The 22,723-nt window shown below is 38.6% G+C and overlaps 1 protein-coding gene and 2 long non-coding RNA genes across 3 annotated transcripts; all 3 read right to left on the bottom strand.

Annotated features, from left to right (window-relative positions):
* Nucleotides 1–751: 751 nt before the first annotated feature.
* Nucleotides 752–4,367, bottom strand: LOC146751630 (uncharacterized). The gene is made up of 2 exons (XR_014941316.1): nt 2,755–4,367; nt 752–1,464 (listed from the first exon to the last, which is right to left on the bottom strand). It is a non-coding gene; the product is annotated as an uncharacterized LOC146751630 (long non-coding RNA).
* An 843-nt stretch (nt 4,368–5,210) lies between these two features.
* LOC146751629 (uncharacterized) lies at nt 5,211–9,218 on the bottom strand. Its single transcript, XR_014941324.1, has 2 exons — nt 7,815–9,218; nt 5,211–7,385 (listed from the first exon to the last, which is right to left on the bottom strand). It is a non-coding gene; the product is annotated as an uncharacterized LOC146751629 (long non-coding RNA).
* Nucleotides 9,219–11,267: 2,049 nt separating this feature from the next.
* LOC146751628 (uncharacterized) lies at nt 11,268–21,819 on the bottom strand. The gene is made up of 7 exons (XM_085533906.1): nt 21,655–21,819; nt 20,598–21,201; nt 19,780–19,817; nt 19,465–19,617; nt 12,231–14,202; nt 11,986–12,032; nt 11,268–11,356 (listed from the first exon to the last, which is right to left on the bottom strand). The coding sequence occupies exons 1-5, from the start codon at nt 21,817–21,819 to the stop codon at nt 14,053–14,055; spliced, it is 1,110 nt and encodes a 369-aa protein (XP_085390032.1). The 3' UTR covers nt 11,268–11,356; nt 11,986–12,032; nt 12,231–14,052.
* Between the last annotated feature and the right edge of the window lie 904 nt (nt 21,820–22,723).

Raw genomic sequence — 22,723 nt, 5'->3', positions numbered from 1 at the left:
AACAACATCACCTCCTTTCACTTATGTCCTGATCATTCATCCTGTCCCACTCATGTTTGGGACTGCAAGTCTCCCCTTTCACTACACAGCAAGTAGTACTGTGGTTTGCTTCTCTGTCAGCTACCTTGAGTGGTCTCATTGGCTGGCAGGTATTTAAGTGTCTCTACATGGATCAATGACAAACTGATGTTCTCTCTTTTGTCTGCTCTTTGACCTGTATGTGGCTGACAATACACTGCAGTTTCTTTCCATTTAAAAAGAGGGAAAGCACAAAACAAAGAGGTTGGAAGTTTCAGGCAAACCTTCAGTCTTATGACATCCGTGGTACATCCAGTCCTATCTTTCACATTCTTTTCCCACAGAAGATTCTACAAAGAGGAAAAATGTTTTCACAAACACAACAGCGTAAGATGATTTTCTACAAAAGGACACAGTGATTTCGCACTTGACTGCGATGTATTCATATTTACCTGTATAAAGAGATTAAGGTTTTCTTCCTTAATATTTCCTAGGACTTCAAGTGTTACTGTCACTATGTCCTGTAAATGGAAAGACACACAAGACAGACAAGATAGATGCTTAAAAGCAGCATTTAGCACACAACTGCTTATACTCTAAAGGAGTGACAGGCCAGACCCTTTCCCCTTCAATTATTTATTAAAAATCAAAACCACAAAACAGACAAAATACTGTATTTTCTCTCTAAATAAAACACAATCACCAAGATAAAAATGCAATTTACACTGTAATATGCAAGGATTGTTTTATTGCACAGAGCAAGAGAGGAGATTCTACCCTGACATAAATAAAAGCTGGGTTACATATCTGGAAAAACAAAGCATTTCACATTCCTAACCTTCTAGCACACGTGCCATTATAGGATTTATATCAAATTTATAGGAAAACCTAATTCACTGTTACAGGTTGATCTGTTGATTTTCTGTGTAAAAACGAAGGGAAGCACTCACAGAATGTGTCTCTCTAACACCTTAATTAATGCAAAGTTGTGAACAGCAACTCCCCAATATCTACAAACACTGACATCATTTCGACCTACGGGATAAATATCAGGTGTAAGTATAGGGCTCAATTCTCAAATCTCAATTGCTCAATAAGGACAAATATTGAAAGAATAGTATTACTTGTCTGTTGTAGTAATGCTCTCCATGTACAAGAACACTGTTTCCAACAATAGAACTCTTAAACCATATTTGAAAGCAGAACTCAGTATATACATTTACTATCTATCTATATCAAAGTACATGGCATTCAGTGTAATATTGCAGAGATCTTAAACATACTATTCTCTACCTGAAACCTTCTGAAAAAATAAGATGATTAGTATGCCATGGTTGCAGTTATCCTGAACTATCTTCTAACAGCGAGACTGAAGCAGTGCTTGTTGTAATTACCTTGTCGAGATGTGCATCTGTTGTCTTCATACTCTCCAATTTTTTCTGCAAGCTGTAAACAAGCAGATGTTGCATTTGCACTGGATGGATGCAGTGTCATTATCTCAAACAAGATCTACACAAACTCTTCAGTACTGCAGACCAAAACTAAAGTGCTGTTATCAAAGTAATTTTCAACTGTTAATTCAGCTTTAATCTCAGAATAGTTATGTTTAATTATGTTTGTTTGATCTTTCAAATGATCTGTGATAGGAAGTCTGCCACAGATTAACTGCTGGAATTCCACTGTCAATTATCTAATTTGACTATAGTAATGTACAGAACAATTACGGATTTCCTTTCTAGATTAGGAAAAAAATTCTGACATATGAGTGATAAAGCAAGGAGTGACCTATTGGATGGTCATTTCTGGTTGGATTCAAGCTGTCCTTGGGCCAAGAGAGTCTGTTATGGTTAGAAACGCTTTGTTCTAACTCAGCTGTCAGTGTCTTACAAGAAAGACTTAGGAGACCCATTTTCACAACAAGGCTAGTAGTACGACCTACTAACTTTTAACCATCATAGAGTAAGTCGCCATGGACTTCTATCTACATTTTACACTCTTACATCTTTATAAAACAAAAAAGTAACTTCTGACATCTGTGGGATGATTTGTTGGGCATCACTTTTTGAAACTATGTTAGGAAGTAAAAAAGGAACAAAGCCATTGCTTCTAAGAGTAAAATGTGCAGTATAAAATGAAGTGAAATACTATACACCACTTTCTACTTAACTCATTCCCAAAGCTAATTCCCACTGCACACTGTGCAGTGCTTCCTAATTTAAAGCTGAGCCTCTTAGTCATAAAAGAACCAGAGGACATAACGGATCCAGGAACACGCTGAACAACATTTCCAAGGCTTAGGTTGTTGTGGAACTCAGAGTTTCCTGTGAAAACTAAGGTCTCCAGTTCATCACAATGTAAAGCAAGAAAAAAATTAAATCCTCTGAGTTTTAAGAGAACCAGAAAAAAGCACTGAGATCTTATTGATTACTAGTAGTACTAATGGACAACTTAAAGCCTCAACAAGGGAAACGGGGGGAAAACGCCAAACAATCATGGGTGCTTTGGCTCTCATTTCATTTTACAAACCCTACAATCTTTTGCTGCATGTATCTCAAGTGGAAAAACATCCTCTTTCTATTACTTCTTACTCTTACTGAGAATTGTAAACAAGTGTCTGAACTAGAACATGCAACAGAAATTCAGATGCAGACTCTGCCTAAATGTAAATGTACCTACTTCATGCGTGTATCTATGCAATGAGCATTACTTTTAATAAAAGTGAAATTATGGCCATACCTGATTCCAGATAGACTGTCTAAAGCATGCAGGTCCGGCACATTGGAAAGATCAACTCTGCACAGATAGGGAGAGAAAGAAAGCTTTGTATTTTCACTGCATGTAAGAATTATGTGTACTGAAGCTTCGATTACTCATTTTTAAACATATAAATAATTGTTCATGTTTGTTGGTTTTTTTTCCTGATCTCTTATTCCAATGCAAAGCAGCAGAAGCTAGCCCTATTTTCAGATGTCAGCAGTCAGTGCTATCTACCATGGAGTAAAGCAGCTTTCAGCTGTACAGTAATATGGGAGCATAAAAAGAGAATTTTAGTGAATACAGTTAAAAAATAAATTAATACTAAACAAACAAACAAACAAAAAAAAAACCACACAAGAATGCGTTTTCTGAAAGATGTGATTTGTATTGGATGCCTAAGTGTTATCTAATTCTCTGATGGGAACAATCGTTCTGTACCTCTTCGAACACAAGCACACATTAAAACACAGTACAGGTAGGTATGCATGTGCACAGCCAACAGATCATAATGAAAGCTTTGTAAAAATAATGTCAGTGGGACAGGATTTGGTACTTGTTGGAATACAGGTTAATCTAATACCTCGACCTTTGTGTCTCCAAAATTTCGACAAGTCCATTTATTGACCTAAAACAAATAGAAAAAAGCAAAATGAGGTGCAAACGCAACTGTAATATATCGATTGAACAATTTAACAATGTAGAGCAATACAAGAAACATAACGACATCTCTCACACTGTTACTCAATGTTTTACAGTCCAAGAGGCATCAAGAAAAAGTTTGCTTTTGTGACATTTTATAGCCGAACCAAGGTCAAAATTCACAACTTCTGACAATAAAATATTACTACTGAACAGAGCATTTTTCTTCTCTCAGTACAAGCTGCAAGGTTAAGAATTCTCAAGAGTCTGAACCACAAATAACGTTGCAAAGTATTTCTCAATATTCCATTTTGTCTGTCAGGGTACTGAGAAAGATGGAACACACCTTTGAACACTGCTTTGATTCAGCCCATTTGTTCTTTTACATCCATGACAATTATTCAGATATCTTCCATACCCCTTTATATTTGCTAATAAACATGTATGGACTAGCAGACATTGCCCCCCGTAGTTAACTCAGACAAATGGCAACAGCTGCCCAATAGTATAAGAATGTGAGCACTTAAGACAAAGGTCTATTATAAGGCATTTGTTAGGCCTAATTTAGCCAAGGAAACGGTGTGGAGTTGCACCAGAAGAGGGTCAGGTTGGGTATTGGGAAAAGGTTCTTCACCAGAGGGCGGTAGACATGGAACAGCCCCAAGCAGCCAGAGTTCAAGGAACATTTGGAGAAAGCTCTCAGACATAGAATTGGAATTTTGGGTGGTCCTGAGTAGAGCCAGAGGTTGGAGTCAATGGTCCTTGAAGGTTCCTTCCAACTTAAAAGCATTCTTGGATTCTATTCTATAATTCTACACTTCTGAGCAGGTAACATCAAATCTTACTTAGGCAAGCCGATAATACTGTGGAAGCACAGAAATGCACTGGAAACATCTCCAGAAAGGGGCAGACTCTTTTTCACTGCTTTCTCACTGCTCTTTTTCACTACACGATCTGTTGGAACAATCATGAGATCTAATTTCTAATAACATTTGAGCATGTACAATGTCACGGTTATACCAGAAATTTCATACCTGACAGTTGGTCTGACTTTATTCAATTCTTCCCTTGAAACCAAATCCGTTTTATTGACGATTACAAGATCAGCTAATGCAACCTGCCTATGCATTTGGAAAAAGAAAAAAGGAATACCTTGAACAAGCAGTTTTTTGTAAGGCAGAAGCAGTATGTCTCTCATAGCGCTGTAAAATTACTAGATTGTTAGTTAGTACAGGAAGGCAAACATTAACCAAACCATCAGCCAACTAAAACATCATGGAATGACTACAGTATTAGCTTCTTGAGGTGACTTGTGGCTTGTGCATTTCAGGAGACATAAGTAGCAGCAGCCAGTGACATGAAAGACAAGCCATGGCCACTGAAATGTTTACAAGCACAGCATGCTGAGGCTTTTTCACTGCTAGCAAAAATGTATAGCTAATGGTGAGGAGACTATACTGAAAACTGTTTTTGTAGCTGAAAGTTGAGCTTCTTTCAACCTGTTATTTGTACTCCATCTGTTGTAGTTTCCATGGAAAAAAAGAGGAGGCATTATTTTCAGATCAACCTACTTATTAGAAAATTCATATCTAAGCAGAATGATCAAATGAAGTACAGAGTAAGTTTTGTTTTCTAACTTTGTTTAAAAGCAAGGGAGGGGAAAACCTTAGAAAAGAAAAAGAATCAATTTTGAATGATCTTCCGCACAGTGCAGTCACTGACTATGATTAAAAAAGTGGTTTTGATATCCATACCGAGATGCTTCATTGACAAGGCCTTCTGGCTTCTCCTGTCTCAAGTGCTAGACAATAATTAAAACAACTGGATTAAGCATGTTTAAAAAATGCTCAAATTAATTTGCATTTAAACTATGCCAAAATCATTTTACACAATGTATGATTTTCATTCATACCGCTTAAGTGACTACATTGTAAGGAACTATTTTTATGGCCAACTATCAATGAAAAAGCTAGAAATGAAAAACTATTTCTGCACTTACCAATCCTCACTGTTCTGTAGGTCTGTTCTTTCAGTACACTTTACTTAGATGCCTCTGTTACCTGACATTTTATTCTACTTCCAGGCAACTACATCAGCTGTCAATCCGATCCAGTATGTAGTAGTCTGCCTCACTCTCTCACCCTGGGAATGAACCTATTGGTTCTTTTTTCATCTTCTTTCCATTCTATTGCAGTCTCTTCCAGATCATACAGCTCATGGACACCTTGGACTATCTCTTGATGAGATTTGCCTTGAATAGATACCAGTCCCTTACCAGAAAAATAACTGTTAGAGTATATAAACAAACCTTTAAAAACAAAATACTTACGGAGAAAAAAAACCAAAACAACTTTACAAGTACACAGAGCAGGGAAAAACCTCTGACAAATATGCAGAGGTTGATCAAAATAACAATGCAACAGAGTCATCTCTTGTAACAACCATTCTTACAATTAATAATTATACTTTGCTATACTCTGCCTTCAGCTTCTCATTTGGACGGTTACCTGGAATATTTGTGCAAATTTCAATGTCATCTCCTACCATGCCACTTTGATTGTATGTATGATATATGTCTCTATGAAAGCCTCATCACCTGTCCAAGGTGATGTAAAATAGGCAAAAATGCTGAGTCTGTTCCCACTGAGTTCTCATGCTTAACACTTACACTGTCTTGAAACAGAATCTCTCAATAGCAGAGAAAGAACAAATATCTGTGTGGTGAAATGACTAGCAATGGAATTAACAATGGAATACCTTCAAAACTAAGTCCATTAACTCACATGCCAAACGTTGCACTAAAAGAGTTTTCATCACTTGAAAACTGTCTAAAATAGAATGTAAATATTACTCGGATCCCAAAGCTCAGTACAACAGAAGCATACTTCTAATCAGCAGTACAGCTAATGAGTACAACAGACAGCTTGAAGTGCATCAGCACTGCCGGCTTTATGCTGCTGTTGTTCTACTTGTCAAGAAATAAACCTTTCTTCCAGTGAAGTAGAAATAATTACCTTGCTGCCTGTGACACACATATGTTCTCAGGAAACAAATCACAGCACATTTGATTGTTTTCCCTAGACCTTGTCTAATCATACAATCGACTTTTTTATCATTTACTTAGCTTTGTGGTTTAAGGAAAATGAAAGTATATCCTCAAGCATCACCAACGTTCACCTCAGAACTACGCAATGAATCGTACACGGGGATGAATACACTTATGTGTAAATCACATCTTTAAAACTGCAGTCTGATGTAATCAAAAAATTTTAGGGGGACCATAGCTAGCACTGTGCTGCATTGTTACACTCAGTTAAACTTCTGTTTATTATGCCAATAACTGTAATCATGGACAGAAACCTGTAACTACATCCCTAGATAAGGAGCCATCTAGGTGAAATGGATGAGACCTTTCAGAGCAAAGGAGGGGAAAACAACATCACCTCCTTTCACTTATGTCCTGATCATTCATCCTGTCCCACTCATGTTTGGGACTGCAAGTCTCCCCTTTCACTACACAGCAAGTAGTACTGTGGTTTGCTTCTCTGTCAGCTACCTTGAGTGGTCTCATTGGCTGGCAGGTATTTAAGTGTCTCTACATGGATCAATGACAAACTGATGTTCTCTCTTTTGTCTGCTCTTTGACCTGTATGTGGCTGACAATACACTGCAGTTTCTTTCCATTTAAAAAGAGGGAAAGCACAAAACAAAGAGGTTGGAAGTTTCAGGCAAACCTTCAGTCTTATGACATCCATGGTACATCCAGTCCTATCTTTCACATTCTTTTCCCACAGAAGATTCTACAAAGAGGAAAAATGTTTTCACAAACACAACAGCGTAAGATGATTTTCTACAAAAGGACACAATGATTTCGCACTTGACTGCGATGTATTCATATTTACCTGTATAAAGAGATTAACGTTTTCTTCCTTAATATTTCCTAGGACTTCAAGTGTTACTGTCACTATGTCCTGTAAATGGAAAGACACACAAGACAGACAAGATAGATGCTTAAAAGCAGCATTTAGCACACAACTGCTTATACTCTAAAGGAGTGACAGGCCAGACCCTTTCCCCTTCAATTATTTATTAAAAATCAAAACCACAAAACAGACAAAATACTGTATTTTCTCTCTAAATAAAACACAATCACCAAGATAAAAATGCAATTTACACTGTAATATGCAAGGATTGTTTTATTGCACAGAGCAAGAGAGGAGATTCTACCCTGACATAAATAAAAGCTGGGTTACATATCTGGAAAAACAAAGCATTTCACATTCCTAACCTTCTAGCACACGTGCCATTATAGGATTTATATCAAATTTATAGGAAAACCTAATTCACTGTTACAGGTTGATCTGTTGATTTTCTGTGTAAAAACGAAGGGAAGCACTCACAGAATGTGTCTCTCTAACACCTTAAGTAATGCAAAGTTGTGAACAGCAACTCCCCAATATCTACAAACACTGACATCATTTCGACCTACAGGATAAATATCAGGTGTAAGTATAGGGCTCAATTCTCAAACCTCAATTGCTCAATAAGGACAAATATTGAAAAGAATAGTATTACTTGTCTGTTGTAGTAATGTACAAGAACACTGTTTCCAAAAACAGAACTCTTAAACCATATTTGAAAGCAGAACTCAGTATATACATTTACTATCTATCTGTATCAAAGTACATGGCATTCAGGGTAATATTGCAGAGATCTTAAACATACTATTCTCTACCTGAAACCTTCTGAAAAAATAAGATGATTAGTATGCCATGGTTGCAGTTATCCTGAACTATCTTCTAACAGCGAGACTGAAGCAGTGCTTGTTGTAATTACCTTGTCGAGATGTGCATCTGTTGTCTTCATACTCTCCAATTTTTTCTGCAAGCTGTAAACAAGCAGATGTTGCATTTGCACTGGATGGATGCAGTGTCATTATCTCAAACAAGATCTACACAAACTCTTCAGTACTGCAGACCAAAACTAAAGTGCTGTTATCAAAGTAATTTTCAACTGTTAATTCAGCTTTAATCTCAGAATAGTTATGTTTAATTATGTTTGTTTGATCTTTCAAATGATCTGTGATAGGAAGTCTGCCACAGATTAACTGCTGGAATTCCACTGTCAATTCTCTAATTTGACTATAGTAATGTACAGAACCATTACGGATTTCCTTTCTAGATTAGGAAAAAAATTCTGACATATGAGTGATAAAGCAAGGAGTGACCTATTGGATGGTCATTTCTGGTTGGATTCAAGCTGTCTTTGGGCCAAGAGAGTCTGTTATGGTTAGAAACGCTTTGTTCTAACTCAGCTGTCAGTGTCTTACAAGAAAGACTTAGGAGACCCATTTTCACAACAAGGCTAATAGTACGACCCTCCTACTAACTTTTAACCATCATAGAGTAAGTCGCCATGGACTTCTATCTACATTTTACACTCTTACATCTTTATAAAACAAAAAAGTAACTTCTGACATCTGTGGGATGATTTGTTGGGCATCACTTTTTGAAACTATGTTAGGAAGTAAAAAAGGAACAAAGCCATTGCTTCTAAGAGTAAAATGTGCAGTATAAAATGAAGTGAAATACTATACACCACTTTCTACTTAACTCATTCCCAAAGCTAATTCCCACTGCACACTGTGCAGTGTTTGCTAATTTAAAGCTGAGCCTCTTAGTCATAAAAGAACCAGAGGACATAACGGATCCAGGAACACGCTGAACAACATTTCCAAGGCTTAGGTTGTTGTGGAACTCAGAGTTTCCTGTGAAAACTAAGGTCTCCAGTTCATCACAATGTAAAGCAAGAAAAAAATTAAATCCTCTGAGTTTTAAGAGAACCAGAAAAAAGCACTGAGATCTTATTTAGTAGTAGTAGTACTAATGGACAACTGAAAGCCTCAACAAGGGAAACGGGGGGAAAACGCCAAACAATCATGGGTGCTTTGGCTCTCATTTCATTTTACAAACCCTACAATCTTTTGCTGCATGTATCTCAAGTGGAAAAACATCCTCTTTCTAGTACTTCTTACTCTTACTGAGAATTGTAAACAAGTGTCTGAACTAGAACATGCAACAGAAATTCAGATGCAGACTCTGCCTAAATGTAAATGTACCTACTTCATGCGTGTATCTATGCAATGAGCATTCCTTTTAATAAAAGTGAAATTATTGCCATACCTGATTCCAGATAGACTGTCTAAAGCATGCAGGTCCAGCACATTGGAAAGATCAACTCTGCACAGATAGGGAGAGAAAGAAAGCTTTGTATTTTCATTGCATGTAAGAATTATGTGTACTGAAGCATCGATTACTCATTTTTAAACATATAAATAATTGTTCATGTTTGTTGGTTTTTTTTCCTGATCTCTTATTCCAATGCAAAGCAGCAGAAGCTAGCCCTATTTTCAGATGTCAGCAGTCAGTGCTATCTACCATGGAGTAAAGCAGCTTTCAGCTGTACAGTAATATGGGAGCATAAAAAGAGAATTTTAGTGAATACAGTTAAAAAACAAATTAATACTAAAAACCACACAAGAATCTGTTTTCTGAAAGATGTGATTTGTTTTGGATGCCTAAGTGTTATCTAATTCTCTGATGGGAACAATCGTTCTGTACCTCTTTGAACACAAGCACACATTAAAACACAGTACAGGTAGGTATGCATGTGCACAGCCAACAGATCATAATGAAAGCTTGGTAAAAATAATGTCAGTGGGACAGGATTTGGTACTTGTTGGAATACAGGTTAATCTAATACCTCGACCTTTGTGTCTCCAAAATTTCGACAAGTCCATTTATTGACCTAAAACAAATAGAAAAAAGTAAAATGAGGTTCAAATGCAACTGTAATATATCCATTGAACAATTTAACAATGTAGAGCAATACAAGAAACATAACGACATCTCTCACACTGTTACTCAATGTTTTACAGTCCAAGAGGCATCAAGAAAAAGTTTGCTTTTGTGACATTTTATAGACGAACCAAGGTCAAAATTCACAACTTCTAACAATAAAATACTACTACTGAACATAGCATTTTTCTTCTCCCAGTACAAACTGCAAGGTTAAGAATTCTCAAGAGTCTGAACCACAAATAACGTTGCAAAGTATTTCTCAATATTCCATTTTGTCTGTCAGGGTACTGAGAAAGATGGAACACACCTTTGAACACTGCTTTGATTCAGCCCGTTTGTTCTTTTACATCCATGACAATTATTCAGATATCTTCCATACCCCTTTAGATTTGCTAATAAACATGTATGTACTACAAGACACTGCCCCCTGTAGTTAACTCAGACAAATGGCAACAGCTGCCCAATAGTATAAGAATGTGAGCACTTAAGACAAAGGTCTATTATAAGGCATTTTTTAGGCCTAATTTAGCCAAGGAAACGGTGTGGAGTTGCACCAGAAGAGGGTCAGGTTGGGTATTAGGAAAAGGTTCTTCACCAGAGGGCGGTAGACATGGAACAGCCCCAAGCAGCCAGAGTTCAAGGAACATTTGGAGAAAGCTCTCAGACATAGAATTGGAATTTTGGGTGGTCCTGAGTAGAGCCAGAGGTTGGAGTCAATGGTCCTTGAAGGTTCCTTCCAACTTAAGAGCATTCTTGGATTCTATTCTATAATTCTACACTTCTGAGCAGGTAACATCAAATCTTACTTAGGCAAGCTGATAAGACTGTGGAAGCACAGAAATGCACTGGAAACATCTCCAGAAAGGGGCAGACTCTTTTTCACTGCTTTCTCACTGCTCTTTTTCACTACACGATCTGTTGGAACAATCATGAGATCTAATTTCTAATAACATTTGAGCATGTACAATGTCACGGTTATACCAGAAATTTCATACCTGACAGTTGTTCTGACTTTATTCAATTCTTCCCTTGACACCAAATCCGTTTTATTGACGATTACAAGATCAGCTAATGCAACCTGCCTGTGCATTTGGAAAAAGAAAAAAGGAACACCTTGAACAAGCAGTTTTTTGTAAGGCAGAAGCAGTATGTCTCTCATAGCACTGTAAAATTACTAGATTGTAAGTACAGGAAGGCAAACATTAACCAAACCATCAGCCAACTAAAACATCATGGAATGACTACAGTATTAGCTTCTTGAGGTGACTTGTGGCTTGTGCATTTCAGTAGACAAAAGTAGCAGCAGCCAGTGACATGAAAGACAAGCCATGGCCACTGAAATGTTTACAAGCACAGCATGCTGAGGCTTTTTCACTGCTAGCAAAAATGTATAGCTAATGGTGAGGAGACTATACTGGAAACTGTTTTTGTAGCTGAAAGTTGAGCTTCTTTCAACCTGTTATTTGTACTCTATCTGTTGTATTTTCCATGGAAATAAAGAGGAGGCATTATTTTCAGATCAACCTACTTGTTAGAAAATTCATATCTAAGCAGAATGATCAAATGAAGTACAGAGTAATTTTTGCTTTCAACCTTTGTTTAAAAGCAAGGGAGGGGAAAACCTTAGAAAAGAAAAAGAATCAATTTTGAATGATCTTCCGCACAGTGCAGTCACTGACTATGATTAAAAAAGTGGTTTTGATATCCATACCGACATGCTTCGTTGACAAGGCCTTCTGGCTTCTCCTCTGTCAAGTGCTAGACAATAATTAAAACAACTGGATTGAGCATGTTTAAAAAACGCTCAAATTAATTTGCATTTAAACTATGCCAAAATCATTTTACACAATGTATGATTTTCATTCATACTGCTTAAGTTACTACGTTGTAAGGAACTGTTTTTATGGCCAACTATCAATGAAAAAGCTATAAATGAAAAACTATTTCTGCACTTACCAATCCTCATTGTTCTGTAGGTCTGTTCTTTCAGTACACTTTACTTAGATGCCTCTGTTACCTGACATTTTATTCTACTTCCATGCAACTACATCATCTGTTAATCCGATCCAGTTTGTAGTAGTCTGCCTCACTCTCTCACCCTGGGAATGAACCTATTGGTTCTTTTGTCATCTTCTTTCCATTCTATTGCAGTCTCTTCCAGATCATACAGCTCATGGACACCTTGGACTCTCTCTTGATGAGATTTGCCTTGAATAGATACGAGTCCCTTACCAGAAAAATAACTCTTAGAGTATATAAACAAACCTTTAAAAACAAAATACTTACGGAGAAAAAAAACCAAAAAAAATTTACAAGTACACAGAGCAGGGAAAAACCTCTGACAAATATGCAGAGGTTGATCAAAATAACAATGCAACAGAGTCATCTCTTGTAACAACCATTCTTACAATTAAGAATTATACTTTGCTATACTCTGCCTTCAGCTTCTCATTTGGACGGTTACCTGGAATATTTGTGCAAATTTCAATGTCATCTCCTACCATGCCACTTTGATTGTATGTATGATATATGTCTCTATGAAAGCCTCATCACCTGTCCAAGGTGATGTAAAATAGGCAAAAATGCTGAGTCTGTTCCCACTGAGTTCTCATGCTTAACACTTACACTGTCTTGAAACAGAATCTCTCAATAGCTGAGAAAGAACAAATATCTGGGTGGTGAAATGACTAGCAATGGAATTAACAACGGAATACTTTCAAAACTAAGTCCATTAACTCACATGCCAAACGTTGCACTAAAAGAGTTTTCATCACTAGAAAACTGTCTAAAATATCATGTAAATATTACTTTGATCCCAAAGCTCAGTACAACAGAAGCATACTTCTAATCAGCAGTACAGCTAATGACTACAACAGACAGCTTGAAGTGCATCAGCACTGCTGGCTTTATGCTGCTGTTGTTCTACTTGTCAAGAAATAAACCTTTCTTCCAGTGAAGTAGAAATAATTACCTTGCTGCCTGTGACACACATATGTTCTCAGGAAACAAATCACAGCACATTTGATTGTTTTCCTTAGACCTTGTCTAATCATACAATCGACTTTTTTATCATTTACTTAGCTTTGTGGTTTAAGGAAAATGAAAGTATATCCTCAAGCATCACCAACGTTCACCTCAGAACTATGCAATGAATCGTACACGGGGATGAATACACTTATGTGTAAATCACATCTTTAAAACTGCAGCCTGATGTAATCAAAAAATTTTAGGTGGACCATAACTAGCATTGTGCTGCATTGTTACACTCAGTTAAACTTCTGTTTATTATGCCAATAACTGTAATCGTGGACAGAAACCTGTAACTACATCCCTAGCTAAGGAGCCATCTAGGTGAAATGGATGAGACCTTTCAGAGCAAAGGAGGGGAAAACAACATCACCTCCTTTCACTTATGTCCTGATCATTCATCCTGTCCCACTCATGTTTGGGACTGCAAGTCTCCCCTTTCACTACACAGCAAGTAGTACTGTGGTTTGCTTCTCTGTCAGCTACCTTGAGTGGTCTCATTGGCCAGCAGGTATTTAAGTGTCTCTACATGGATCAATGACAAACTGATGTTCTCTCTTTTGTCTGCTCTTTGACCTGTATGTGGCTGACAATACACTGCAGTTTCTTTCCATTTAAAAAGAGGGAAAGCACAAAACAAAGAGGTTGGAAGTTTCAGGCAAACCTTCAGTCTTATGACATCCATGGTACATCCAGTCCTATCTTTCACATTCTTTTCCCACACAAGATTCTACAAAGAGGAAAAATGTTTTCACAAACACAACAGCGTAAGATGATTTTCTACAAAAGGACACAGTGATTTCGCACTTGACTGCGATGTATTCATATTTACCTGTATAAAGAGATTAAGGTTTTCTTCCTTAATATTTCCTAGGACTTCAAGTGTTACTGTCACTATGTCCTGTAAATGGAAAGACACACAAGACAGACAAGATAGATGCTTAAAAGCAGCATTTAGCACACAACTGCTTATACTCTAAAGGAGTGACAGGCCAGACCCTTTCCCCTTCAATTATTTATTAAAAATCAAAACCACAAAACAGACAAAATACTGTATTTTCTCTCTAAATAAAACACAATCACCAAGATAAAAATGCAATTTACACTGTAATATGCAAGGATTGTTTTATTGCACAGAGCAAGAGAGAAGATTCTACCCTGACATAAATAAAAGCTGGGTTACATATCTGGAAAAACAAAGCATTTCACATTCCTAACCTTCTAGCACACGTGCCATTATAGGATTTATATCAAATTTATAGGAAAACCTAATTCACTGTTACAGGTTGATCTGTTGATTTTCTGTGTAAAAACAAAGGGAAGCACTCACAGAATGTGTCTCTCTAACACCTTAATTAATGCAAAGTTGTGAACAGCAACTCCCCAATATCTACAAACACTGACATCATTTCGACCTACGGGATAAATATCAGGTGTAAGTATAGGGCTCAATTCTCAAATCTCAATTGCTCAATAAGGACAAATATTGAAAAGAATAGTATTACTTGTCTGTTGTAGTAATGTACAAGAACACTGTTTCCAAAAACAGAACTCTTAAACCATATTTGAAAGCAGAACTCAGTATATACATTTACTATCTATCTGTATCAAAGTACATGGCATTCAGGGTAATATTCCAGAGATCTTAAACATACTATTCTCTACCTGAAACCTTCTGAAAAAATAAGATGATTAGTATGCCATGGTTGCAGTTATCCTGAACTATCTTCTAACAGCGAGACTGAAGCAGTGCTTGTTGTAATTACCTTGTCGAGATGTGCATCTGTTGTCTTCATACTCTCCAATTTTTTCTGCAAGCTGTAAACAAGCAGATGTTGCATTTGCACTGGATGGATGCAGTGTCATTATCTCAAACAAGATCTACACAAACTCTTCAGTACTGCAGACCAAAACTAAAGTGCTGTTATCAAAGTAATTTTCAACTGTTAATTCAGCTTTAATCTCAGAATAGTTATGTTTAATTATGTTTGTTTGATCTTTCAAATGATCTGTGATAGGAAGTCTGCCACAGATTAACTGCTGGAATTCCACTGTCAATTCTCTAATTTGACTATAGTAATGTACAGAACCATTACGGATTTCCTTTCTAGATTAGGAAAAAAATTCTGACCTATGAGTGATAAAGCAAGGAGTGACCTATTGGATGGTCATTTCTGGTTGGTTTCTAGCTGTCTTTGGGCCAAGAGAGTCTGTTATGGTTAGAAACGCTTTGTTCTAACTCAGCTGTCAGTGTCTTACAAGAAAGACTTAGGAGACCCATTTTCACAACAAGGCTAATAGTACGACCCTCCTACTAACTTTTAACCATCATAGAGTAAGTCGCCATGGACTTCTATCTACATTTTACACTCTTACATCTTTATAAAACAAAAAGTAACTTCTGACATCTGTGGGATGATTTGTTGGGCATCACTTTTTGAAACTATGTTAGGAAGTAAAAAAGGAACAAAGCCATTGCTTCTAAGAGTAAAATGTGCAGTATAAAATGAAGTGAAATACTATACACCACTTTCTACTTAACTCATTCCCAAAGCTAATTCCCACTGCACACTGTGCAGTGTTTGCTAATTTAAAGCTGAGCCTCTTAGTCATAAAAGAACCAGAGGACATAACGGATCCAGGAACACGCTGAACAACATTTCCAAGGCTTAGGTTGTTGTGGAACTCAGAGTTTCCTGTGAAAACTAAGGTCTCCAGTTCATCACAATGTAAAGCAAGAAAAAAATTAAATCCTCTGAGTTTTAAGAGAACCAGAAAAAAGCACTGAGATCTTATTTAGTAGTAGTAGTACTAATGGACAACTGAAAGCCTCAACAAGGGAAACGGGGGGAAAACGCCAAACAATCATGGGTGCTTTGGCTCTCATTTCATTTTACAAACCCTACAATCTTTTGCTGCATGTATCTCAAGTGGAAAAACATCCTCTTTCTAGTACTTCTTACTCTTACTGAGAATTGTAAACAAGTGTCTGAACTAGAACATGCAACAGAAATTCAGATGCAGACTCTGCCTAAATGTAAATGTACCTACTTCATGCGTGTATCTATGCAATGAGCATTCCTTTTAATAAAAGTGAAATTATTGCCATACCTGATTCCAGATAGACTGTCTAAAGCATGCAGGTCAAGCACATTGGAAAGATCAACTCTGCACAGATAGGGAGAGAAAGAAAGCTTTGTATTTTCACTTCATGTAAGAATTATGTGTACTGAAACTTCGATTACTCATTTTTAAACATATAAATAATTGTTCATGTCTGTTGTTTTTTTTTCCTGATCTCTTATTCCAATGCAAAGCACCAGAAGCCAGCCCTATTATCAGATGTCAGCAGTCAGTGCTATCTACCGTGGAGTAAAGCAGCTTTCAGCTGTACAGTAATATGGGAGCATAAAAAGAGAATTTTAGTGAATACAGTTAAAGAATAAATTAATACTAAACAAACAAACAAACAAACATACAAAAAATACACAAGAATCTGTTTTCTGAAAGATGTGATTTGTATTGGATGCCTAAGTGTTATCTAATTCTCTGATGGGAACAATCGTTCTGTACCTCTTTGAACACAAGCACACATTAAAACACAGTACAGGTAGGTATGCATGTGCACAGCCAACAGATCATAATGAAAGCTTTGTAAAAATAATGTCAGTGGGACAGGATTTGGTACTTGTTGGAATACAGGTTAATCTAATACCTCGACCTTTGTGTCTCCAAAATTTCGACAAGTCCATTTATTGACCTAAAATAAATAGAAAAAAGCAAAATGAGGTGCAAACGCAACTGTAATATATCGATTGAACAATTTAACAATGTAGAGCAATACAAGAAACATAACAACATCTCTCACACTGTTACTCAATGTTTTACAGTCCAAGAGGCATCAAGAAAAAGTTTGCTTTTGTGACATTTTATAGCCGAACCAAGGTCAAAATTCACAACTTCTGACAATAAAATATTACTACTGAACAGAGCATTTTTCTTCTCCCAGTACAAACTGCAAGGTTAAGAATTCTCAAGAGTCTGAACCACAAATAACGTTGCAAAGTATTTCTCAATATTCCTTTTTGTCTGTCAGGGTACTGAGAAAGATGGAACACACCTTTGAACACTGCTTTGATTCAGCCCATTTGTTCTTTTACATCCATGACAATTATTCAGATATCTTCCATACCCCTTTAGATTTGCTAATAAACATGTATGTACTACCAGACACTGCCCCCTGTAGTTAACTCAGACAAATGGCAACAGCTGCCCAATAGTATAAGAATGTGAGCACTTAAGACAAAGGTCTATTATAAGGCATTTTTTAGGCCTAATTTAGCCAAGGAAACGGTGTGGAGTTGCACCAGAAGAGGGTCAGGTTGGGTATTAGGAAAAGGTTCTTCACCAGAGGGCCGTAGACATGGAACAGCCCCAAGCAGCCAGAGTTCAAGGAACATTTGGAGAAAGCTCTCAGACATAGAATTGGAATTTTGGGTGGTCCTGAGTAGAGCCAGAGGTTGGAGTCAATGGTCCTTGAAGGTTCCTTCCAACTTAAGAGCATTCTTTGATTCTATTCTATAATTCTACACTTCTGAGCAGGTAACATCAAATCTTACTTAGGCAAGCTGATAAGACTGTGGAAGCACAGAAATGCACTGGAAACATCTCCAGAAAGGGGCAGACTCTTTTTCACTGCTTTCTCACTGCTCTTTTTCACTACACGATCTGTTGGAACAATCATGAGATCTAATTTCTAATAACATTTGAGCACATACAATGTCACGGTTAAACCAGAAATTTCATACCTGACAGTTGGTCTGACTTTATTCAATTCTTCCCTTGAAACCAAATCCGTTTTATTGACGATTACAAGATCAGCTAATGCAACCTGCCTATGCATTTGGAAAAAGAAAAAAGGAACACCTTGAACAAGCAGTTTTTTGTAAGGCAGAAGCAGTATGTCTCTCATAGCGCTGTAAAATTACTAGATTGTTAGTTAGTACAGGAAGGCAAACATTAACCAAACCATCAGCCAACTAAAACATCATGGAATGACTACAGTATTAGCTTCTTGAGGTTACTTGTGGCTTGTGCATTTCAGTAGACAAAAGTAGCAGCAGACAGTGACATGAAAGACAAGCCATGGCCACTGAAATGTTTACAAGCACAGCATGCTGAGGCTTTCTCACTGCTAGCAAAAATGTATAGCTAATGGTGAGGAGACTATACTGAAAACTGTTTTTGTAGCTGAAAGTTGAGCTTCTATCAACCTGTTATTTGTACTCTATCTGTTGTAGTTTCCATGGAAAAAAAGAGGAGGCATTATTTTCAGATCAACCTACTTATTAGAAAATTCACATCTAAGCAGAATGATCAAACGAAGTACAGAGTAAGTTTTGTTTTCTACCTTTGTTTAAAAGCAAGGGAGGGGAAAACCTTAGAAAAGAAAAAGAATCAACTTTGAATGATCTTCCGCACAGTGCAGTCACTGACTATGATTAAAAAAGTGGTTTTGATATCCATACCGAGATGCTTCGTTGACAAGGCCTTCTGGCTTCTCCTCTCTCAAGTTGGGACAATAATTAAAACAACTGGATTAAGCATGTTTAAAAAATGCTCAAATTAATTTGCATTTAAACTATGCCAAATTCATTTTACACAATGTATGATTTTCATTCATACTGCTTAAGTGACTACATTGTAAGGAACTGTTTTTATGGCCAACTATCAATGAAAAAGCTAGAAATGAAAAACTATTTCTGCACTTACCAATCCTCACTGTTCTGTAGGTCTGTTCTTTCAGTACACTTTACTTAGATGCCTCTGTTACCTGACATTTTATTCTACTTCCAGGCAACTAAATCATCTGTTAATCCGATACAGTATGTAGTAGTCCAACCCTCTGACCTCTCCTCCCCGTAGCTGCCATTACAGTCATTCAATTACCTGACTTACAACCTTAAGTCACTTGTTACCACACTGGTGTCAGAGATATGTTCTTACTCCTCCTGCTGCTAGTAATACGGATCAATGACAGTCTCTAAGACAAAGTTCTCCCACAAATTCCATAGCAATGCAAAAATTTATTTGAAATACAACCAAGATTCTTGAGTGAAATGATAGAACCTAGAACAAAACTATTGTCGTGAACCTGCTTTACCAGGATTGGACTTGATGATCCCCAGTTGTCCATTCCAACCCCCACAGATCTGAGATTCCATGAATCACATGTCAAGTAACCTGACAACTCTTTGCAGAGATGCTGCTGCCTTGGTAAGAAGCTGAAAATTGCATGCTTATCAGTTCTTTGTTCCTGTTCAAAACACAGTACTAGTGAGCCACAATAAACGAAATATATCCTTATTTGTTGTAAGAATTAAAGCAATTGTAAAAAAATTAACCAAAATGAACATCATTGCAACAGCTGTTCTGGGTAGCAGTTTATCTAAAACATGTGGGAAATCCAGTATCTTACCTGCAATCCATGCTTTGCATAAACAACAGATACAATACCTAAAGGGAGAACATTAAAATGGAGTAAAACCATTAGCTGCTTTAAGCACTCCTTTCCACACAACTATCATCACATTTGAAATCGTTCCTAGTATTTTCAGAACTCCCAGCATATCGCAACACAGCACTTGTCACCTGATTAGTTTGCCTTATTAACTCATACCTGTAGCTAAAAAAAGTCCACCAAACCAGGCTAGAGAAATTCTTATTTTTTGCTTGTTTTAGTGAATTGAAAAAGCTCTTCCAGTACAGAAGCAACAAAACAAGTAACTGGACCTCTGACAAGAAATCTGAGGATATGAAAACCAAGATTATGTCTCTAAATAACAGTCATTAAATTACCTGACTTGCAACCTTAAGTCACTTGTTACCACACTGGTGTCAGAGATATGTTCTTACTCCTCCTGCTGCTAGTCATACGGATCAATGACAGTCTCTAAGACAAAGTTCTCCCACAAATTCCATAGCAATGCAAAAATTTATTTGAAATACAAACAAGATTCTTGAGTGAAATGATAGAACCTAGAACAAAACTATTGTCGTGAACCTGCTTTAGCAGGACTGGACTTGATGATCCCCAGTTGTCCATTCCAACCCCCACAGTTCTGAGATTCCATGAATCACATGTCAAGTCACATACGACTCTGAGACAGGCACCTCCTTTCTAAATAAAACTCTTAAAGGTTAAAAGGAACATTGGTGCTGATATATGTGAACCATGAACAGGGCTCAGCTGCTTTATCTCCAGGCATTTTCTGGCCATGTGCATGGAGAGCTTACCCCGTTGGCCGCGGCCATCTGGACGACGATCTCGATGGCCGTCTTGCTCAAGTAGCGGCCGTCGCTGCCCACCACCATGGTGCAGCCCTGGCGGTCGCGGAGATCGACGGAGGAGAGCAGGCTCTGCACGAAGCTGGGCAGGTAGTTGCGCTGGCTCTCCAAGAGCCCCGTGGGGCGCCGCAGCCCCCCGCCGCCCGTCGGCCGCTGGTCCTCGTAGGGCGTCGTCTGCACCGTCAGCACCGGGATGGGGTTCCTCTCCATAGCGATGCCCGGTGCCGCCCGCCCGGCCGCGGCTCCACTGCGGAGCGGCGGCCTCACACAGGCTCCCGGTCGGAGCCAACGGCGCGGCGAAGAGAGGCGGTTCCGTCCGCCTCAGCGGCGCGGGCTCGGGCTCCCTGACGGCCGGCCCCCGCGGGACGGAGGCGGGTCGGCTCGCCCCTCGGAGGCCCGGGGGGCGGTGGGACAGCGGCGCAGCGGGGGTGCCTGGGAGGGCGCGGGGTCGCGCCGCCCCTTCCCCGTTCGGCGGAGCCCCGCCGGCGACTTCCCAGAGCCGTGCCGTCTGCAGGATGCCCACTGCTCCCAAGGCTGATCCCAGGGAGCCCTCCTGCTGGAGGGGACACCTCCCTCTAGACCAGCTTGCTCAAAGCCTGCTCACGCTTCTTTTCATGCAGTCTAGGCTACTGGTGGCCTTCTGGGCTGCAAGCACGCATTGACAGCTCATATTGAATCTTACCTCAACCCACAGCCCCACAGCCCTCTCCTCAGGGCTGCTCTCAAGCCATTTCTCTGCCCAACATGTATCTGTACTCAACGCAGGGGCAGGAAAAAAAGGTTCAGACAAGCTTAAGAGTGATGACTTCAGGGATGCCACATCTGTTTTTCCCAGTGGTTTCTCTTCATCAAAGGTATGTTATGACACAGCCTTCTTTATCTTCCATCACCCTTTCCCAGGAGTGCTGCAGGCCATGTTTCCTGCACACTGGTACTTGGGCACAATGCAGCCTTCCACGTTTAACATTCATAGCTTTCCTTTTTCTTTTAAAGCAGCACCGAGTACCGCACAAATAAATGATTTGCCTTTCCCGGCTCGGGTACGAGCCCCATGTTGTAAAACGCAAATGCGGTCAGAAACAGCCTGCAAGTTATACCAGTTTTCACGTGCCCAGTCCATCCCTGATGACGATGGCCGAGACGCGTTCTTTTCAAGGATATCAAACAACATATTTTCACCTTCCATAGCAAATGTAATTTTACTCACAACAAAATCTACAGGCAACGAAATCTACGTTGAGGGAGGAGGAGGTGATTCCTTATCTCCTCAGAGAGGCAAACACTGAACAAAACCAACAACTGCTCAAAACACTCCTTTACACAAAAGACCAAACGACTCAATCAACACTTCCAAAGAAAGTGTAAACACCTCAATCGGTCCTGGCTATCCTGGCAAGCCACAACGAAAAACTTCAACCTTCAAGCAACAAAAGTTAGAAATAACTTCTAAGTTTCTCAAAAGTAATAAACTTCTTGGAGAAGCACACACCAATTCCCCAGGAGGTGCACACACAAAACTTTTTAAAACCAAAGGTACGTCACAAGATACTTAAAACCACCACAATGCAAAATAGACTCCCCAGGGAGGCACACACGTGTAAAACAAAAGCAAACAGTCCAAATTAATTCATACGTCCCCGAGAGGTAGACACGTAAGAGAGAAAGTTTCAGAATGCGGAGCGGTCTTCCTGGAGAGGTGCTCACATCAAATGAAGTTATCAAAACAATCGCTCCTTGCAACTCCAGGAGAAACAGACAGACAAGTTTTAGAGAAACTAGAAGGACAACACTCTCATGACGAGTATCCTGCCGACTGCGCCAATAAAAATGTCTCGCTCCAATTTAGGAGTGAGGCAAAGGTTCTTTTGATATGTTATGCCCGGCGTGAGATTAAGAAGAAGAGCATTCAAATGTTGATCGACCAGTTTATTAGAAATGATAGACAACTGAGGGGATGGGGAAGGGAGAGCGACGAAATATCAAAATTAGGGGGATGGGTGTTGGAAATATCCTCAATAATTTTTGGTCAGGACGGTATATCTGATAAAAGCAGTTTTTATTCGTGATTGCAATGG

This window comes from Coturnix japonica, unplaced genomic scaffold (assembly GCF_054131305.1).
Source record: "Coturnix japonica strain WE unplaced genomic scaffold, WE-NBRP24 Scf070, whole genome shotgun sequence".
NCBI lineage: Eukaryota > Metazoa > Chordata > Aves > Galliformes > Phasianidae > Coturnix > Coturnix japonica.
The sequence above is the reverse complement of the archived record's forward strand: the minus strand, read 5'-3'. Positions and strand labels throughout refer to the sequence as shown.

Coding starts and splice junctions, on each gene's coding strand:
- LOC146751628 (XM_085533906.1), bottom strand. CDS start 21,819: ATGTTGTTTGATATCCTTGAAAAGAACGCGTCTCGGCCATCGTCATCA. Junction 19,818..20,597: donor AGATGGCCGCGGCCAACGGG/GTAAGCTCTCCA, acceptor TTCTCCCTTTAG/GTATTGTATCTGTTGTTTAT. Junction 19,618..19,779: donor ATGCAAAGCATGGATTGCAG/GTAAGATACTGG, acceptor TGTTTTGAACAG/GAACAAAGAACTGATAAGCA.